This window comes from Artemia franciscana, chromosome 11, assembly GCF_032884065.1.
Source record: "Artemia franciscana chromosome 11, ASM3288406v1, whole genome shotgun sequence".
Lineage (NCBI taxonomy): Eukaryota > Metazoa > Arthropoda > Branchiopoda > Anostraca > Artemiidae > Artemia > Artemia franciscana.
The window spans coordinates 13,745,577-13,752,083 of NC_088873.1; the positions used below are offsets into that span (position 1 = coordinate 13,745,577).

Genomic DNA, 6,507 nt, shown 5'->3' on the forward strand with positions numbered 1-6,507 from the left:
ATTTAGGCACCCAAGATCAAACCTGCCCAGTAGTTCCAATTTTGAACCTGTCTGTAAACAATTGGCCATTTGCATGATTAAAGGCCCTCGCTCAATGGTTTCATGGGCTGTGTCATCCCCATAGGCAAATTTGTTGGACCTTTAGATAATTTTTGGGGAAAATGACCATCTAAAAATTTTGATCGGATAGCTTGGGAGCTCCATGGACGGAATCAGGTAATAAAAAGGGTGGAGAGGAGGACTGGTTGCCCTCCAATAACTTTCGAATTTAAAAATGACACTACAGCTTTAATTATCTAGTCAAATGAGCCCAACCCGAAATTTCTACGACCACCCCTTCCGTGCAAAGTGGTCGGAGGGAAATAAACTGACAAATAATACACTGGAGCCGCATGGCTCTTAGCTTCATAAGGTACAAGATAGGTATTTGGGAATACCATCCCAACCAACATTGACTTAAGTCGTTGTGTTTGTTTTGGAAAAGTTCAGAGACTTTATTCATGAGTATTTTTCCTACTTTAATATGAAACTATTATTGTTGTAATTTAGACAGTTTTTATCTTCTCCTCCTCTTTTTGTCCATTATCCGTACCTCCAACCCTTTCTGAAACAGTCTTCCTTTTCTTTTTTTCTTTTTTTACGTGTTTGTGCTTTTGCATTGGTGATTTCTTTTTTCATTATAAGTAAAACAAGATTTTAATTACTTACTTTACTTACTAAGCAAGTAAAGAAAACAAGATTTTAGCGGAATCACAGATCTCATTTGACCAAGGTCAGCACAAAATGAGATAATAAAAAAAAATGTAAAAACAATATAACGTCGTAAACTTAAACTGTAAGGGTGGTTAAAAAGAGGAGTATCGAATTATAAGCCAAAGCTAAATTAAAATGATATAACACGGAAGGGATAGGAAAGTTCGCCACAAAGGGACGATATACAAAAAGCTCCATACAATGCTAAAATACAAATTAGATCTAAACTACACAGAAAAAAGGCCTTACATCTTACAACATCTATAAAAGGTTCGATTCCTACTCCAGAAATAGCATTGGAATTGATGTAGCACATAACTGATTCGAATTAAGAGTCGATAAATATGAAAGCCCTCCTCCTCCTCCTGCCACGAAAAAAAATCCAGCTGGATCGACTGACTCCAATATTACATTTAGTTTTGAGAATACTAAGGTTTTTTCTTTTCAAGAATGCCATTTTCCGTCTTCTCGCTGGTAGAAGCACCAATGAACCAGAGTCATTGACACCGATACAGTTTTTTTCAATGTCTTTTTTTAAGGATTCCCAATCCAGATAAAATACAAGAAAATGGAATCATCGGATTATAGTGGCAAAATCTAAAGTACATCTAAGTGCTTTTACTTTCACCTTTGGACGGCTAAGCTGTCTCTATGACAATTTTTCTTATAATTGCTTATGGCGCAATTGTTTTGAAATGGAGTTGGCTAATAATGCGTAAGAAGAAATCTAAGAAACAATGAGGTTTTCCCTTTTTGTGCAAATATTGACACAAAAAAATCACTCTATATGAGCTTTTCATGAGTTTCACAATAGAAGCTTAAAATTGTTAAATTTATAAAATTAAAGATATAAAGTCTTATCCGCTCAACAATCTGGATGTTCAGTGCAGATTGCCCGATAAAGAAGCGAACATTTCAATGGGGAACCTAGATTGCTGCTGACCTAACCTATCTTAAAATCACTTTCATGTCATGTATGTCAGGGAAGCTTGAGGTGTAGAGGTGTAGCATAAGTGGGAGATGGTAACGTTGGCAATGAACGGGGGGAAATTAATGCCAGGTTTTTCTTCTCGCTCAATTGGACTTTCTGTCTTGGCTTCTTCTACAATTAGCCATGACTTGATGCCCCACAACTATTCCACATCTATGTCAGGGAAGTTATTGTCCCAAGAGCAAAAATTCAAGGGTGCAAAATTTCAAATAAGTAATCTAACATTTATAATCATGTATAATTTTTGAAGTTTTATTTTTACTATAGTATAGTAGAGGGCGTAGTTAGTAGTAAATGTAAGCAAATTCTAGCAAATTACACATTTCAATGTGGAACCTATATTGCTGTTGACAATCCAACTTTTGACAATCAAGGGAAACAGCATTTTGGCAAAATGTTTGACAGAGAAAAATTAGAAGGATATAATATGTTTGTGGCACATGAATTTTCATATCAATGAAAATTCATTGATATGAATTTTAACATGCAACAGATTTTTTGATGATGAAAAATACAACTAGACTTTTGAGAATGTTTGATAGCTCTGGAATGAAGAGCTTTTACTTAACGTAAAACAAGTAATAATCAATATTTCATTCTATTCCATAATATTTTAAATGAAGTAAGGTTGTGTGTGTCTTTACCTGAGAATTCTAAGAAAAATAATTGCTATTTGAGTCAGTAATCAAACAGTTCGTGGTAACGAACCGTAGTAAGGAGGGACCCGGCTCAATAGTAACCGAAACTCTAAAAAATGGAATTCTGATACCAACAGTTACACCAAAAGAATCGCATTTTAATGCTACTGTTAAATATATAACTTTCATCGAGGTCAGTTATACCCATCAAAAGTTTTAATTTCGTTTTAATTATTTATGTGCGGAGAGCCAAGATCAAAACATGCATTAATTCAAAAACGTCCAGAAATTAAATAAAAAGTAAGTTTCTTACTGTTTTAAAAATAGAGTTAAGAGAAAGAGTCAAACTTGAGCGTAAAGAGCGGGGCGTTGAGGAGGAAAAGCCCCTTTCATATACGGAGTAATTTCTGTTCGTTTTAAGTTTTAATGTTGCTCCTTACTTTCACTTAAAAAAACTTATTTTTTTTTATTTAATTATAAAAATAAGTCAAATTCCATGGCAGTATATTTTTCAGAAAAAAAAGTTAACTATTAAACTAGTCAATATAAAAAAAAAATTGTGGCCCGCACTTACTTTTTGTGATGTATTATTTATTCAATCACTAAATTTCGCAAGAATTGGAAGAATCTATTTCTAAGAACGCCACTGTGGCCCAACTGGACCACAGGTTCAAAAAGACTACAGTGTGAAATACTACTGCATAACATACTCATTCTATACAATTAAGGACAATTTCTTGCATTTATTGCTTGGAATGTGAATAGCCACCTCCGAGACCAACATTTGAAGATGAACAAAACGCTTGAGGAAACACTTGAAAAACGTGAGGAGCCTCATTGCAGGCAACGAAAACAGTCACAGTCAATTTTATTATAAGTTTCTCCGGTGTATGTAATACCATTAGAAAGTAAAAAGAAAAGTATACAAAGGGTCTTGATTATATTTGTCTTGATTATATTTGTGATTTGCACCTAGTGAATGGACAGTCCAATGCTGTTTGAGCACTTCACTTTAATGCAACAAATGATATTCTAGTGTGGCTTAGGGCTGACAATATGCTGAAAATCTTCGTATTTAAGTAGTTCTTTTTCCCGTTTCAAAGAAAGTTTTAAGGGATTGGAAAGCTCATATGAGAAAACTGGGCTGTCTTTCAACGAGACTAAAATAGAGTTTATCGTCTTTAATCGTAAAGTAAGTGATCCTATCCCCAGAGTAAAACCTGGTGACAAGATAGTGAAATCGTCATCAAGTATAGTGCACCTATACTTAAATTGGCATGAGTTTTGTTAATAGGTGATTTTGCTAGTCAAGTCCAAAAAGCTTTCGGTATGATTGTATCTTCGAAAGCTTCGTATAGTCAACAGATTCAGACCCATATATTTTCGGTGATAGTTACACTATATGTGCGAGCGTTCCTTCCTTTTTGTGTTAATTTATTTGACAAGAATAAACGTACGGTGGGTTCTTGCTAGCGCGTGCCTCCTTGGAAGCATAACGCAGGGATTAGCTCCAAGGAGGAGTACTAAAACTCAATAAATAGCCGTACAAGAGTAAAGTGGTGCTAATGACCAACTTCTGCTTTAAAGTGAAGAATAAAAGCCCTCGACTCATCCAATTTTGACATGATGGTTTAAACCAATCAACTGCACATAAATAAATCCCAGTTAATTCTGAATCAAATTAAAAATCACCGTCTATTCAAAGTTGGGGCCGTTCTTTCTTATGTTAGATACATTCAATCAACATTCAAGGCAAAATCTAGCATCCTTAATTTGGTTAAAGATATTTTTAAAGTTATGCCCTATTATTCATTCTCCTCTGGGAACAAAATCAGTAATTCTAAATGCAGCTAAAAGCTTGCAATTTTTATTTTTGAAATTAAAGGGATACGTGGTTGTAGCTTTAATCCAAGCAAAACCTTTGACCCCCCTCCCCCTCCCAACATACACGACCGAAGTGAAAAATGAATACATCTAATTTTTATAATATGTATACACCGTATAAAACAAATTCATATGATACACGTCCTCGTCCCAAGTTAAAATTTTACCATCAATTATATGCTATTGCTATAAAATGCTATAATGCTATAAAAATGCTCTAAAAAATAATACTATAAAATACATAAAATGCATGCTATAAAAATAATATGCTATTTCTGAGCAAAATGAACATACTATCAATGGATAATGGATCAGTTCTTTAGATGGTTAGGGGGGCCGTAGCCCTGCTATTATTTGATGTAATTTCTGTTAGTTCTAAGATTAACATGATTGTTCATTTAAATTCCTGTTTGCATAGGATTGATCTATTCATCCATAACAGAAAGTATAGGTTATTTTTATGTTTGGTGCGATTATTTATTTCCATTTGAATGGTACACGCCAACTTCTTTTCTATAAATTAAAGGTTGGAAAATTTCAAACAAAGGCCAGTAGGCTAATACTTTTCCATACTACGAAATTGCTTTAAGAGGCTGTTAGATGGATTTTCTAGCGAATGTCATCTTAACACTACGAAACAGTCGTCAAAAATTTTCCTTCAAGAAAAAGATCGTTTTAATATAAGAAAAAGACGAAAAAATGGAGAAAGTGACAGTACACATGGTCAGTTTAAAAATACATCTGCACAATTAAGCTTACCAGTAGTAACTAACTTCAAGGTTAAATAAATAAAAAAATTAGAAATAGAAGAATTCCAATAATAAATTGTAAGTTACGATTATAAGACATACTTCACTTACGAACAAGATCATCCGTATCCAGTTTACCATTCCGCAAATCGTACCGTCTAACTCTTCCATCAGCGCAGCCAGCCAAGACTTCATAGCTTGAGACACTGACAGACGTAACACTATCTGTCCCCTCACCAAGAATTTGAATTGGTTCATTTCGCTTACTCTTCAAATCCCAGCATCTTACTGACGTGTCGACAGAACCAGATATTGCAACAGTAGATTCTTCATTGAAAGCAACGCTGTTAACGGTACTTAAATGGCCTCTATATTTACGGACTGTGTTACCGGTTGTAACGTCCCATAGGATAACATTTTTGTCTGTACCACAGGAAACAAGTTGACTAGAAATAAAAACCTAAACTTCACCCGATTTCGTTATGAGGTAGATTTGACCTGTTTTGTAGCGGGGCAAATCGTACAGGAATTCTAATAGCTTGTAGTAATGAGCAGTTGTTAGTGGGGCTGCCAAGGATGTTCACTGCAATATTTAGCACTTCAGTTTGTACAGAGTATTAGCAAGAATCGGTAGTTAAAAAGTGAGAACTCCTTGATCCAGGTCGACATAACTATAACAAGAAGTTTCATAAGTGTTCAGAGCAGAAGAAATCCGTCAAATAATATTCAAATATTTCGCTTGCAGTTTCCATTAACAATCTTAGTATTCTTAAAATACCGCAACATCTTTTTTGAGTAAAATGACAGAATTGAGTCAATTCTGTTAAATGACATCTTTGCAACAAGTTTATTCCCATAAAATATCACAAATAGTACCCAGCCCAAGAGTAGAAGATCTTAATTCTTGAGGGTGTACAACTTGTTATTTGAACAAAGTCAAACAGTATGCATCAGGTATGTATAGGTTATAGACACTTCTTAATAATCACTGGAATTCACATAAGAATGTTTTATAATTGATTTACAAAGAGGCGACGTTAACGTAGTCTACGCATAAAGATTGATTTGTTTTCTATATCAGCTTAAGGTACTCGAAACTTGGACAGTTATCTCTAACGCCAATGGCTTAGGAGTGCTGAGACCCCCCACTTATTTGCTACCATTCAGTTCAATCTTTGGAGCTATCTTTGGTGGTCGATTTTCTTGCAAATGCAGAAGATATTGTAAGAAAAAAGATTAGAGAGGAGTAGAGATTCATTAAATAATATGTTAAGAGGGAGATAAAAATAATAAACTAGATTTACACTTCCTTTTAAGTCCTTTTTAAATTTCATAAACAAAACAGCTATACAGTTTTTCCTTTGATATCTTCACGGCCCCATGATTCAGAATGGATACGTTTTAAAATCCATGAAAGGGTCCACTCGCATATGCTGATATCTAGCCTCCTTTTAGAGCAATTAATTTAAAAATCAAAGATTAATTAAAAAAA

General features: G+C 34.3%; 1 protein-coding gene across 1 annotated transcript in view; it reads right to left on the reverse strand.

Moving 5' to 3' along the window:
* Positions 1-6,507, reverse strand: part of LOC136032845 (WD repeat domain-containing protein 83-like) — a 44,328-nt gene that overhangs the window by 21,159 nt on the left and 16,662 nt on the right. Inside the window, exon 3 of the mRNA XM_065713255.1 lies at positions 5,127-5,461. Coding sequence (XP_065569327.1) covers positions 5,127-5,461 — 335 coding nt within the window. The remainder of the gene's footprint in view (positions 1-5,126; positions 5,462-6,507) is intronic.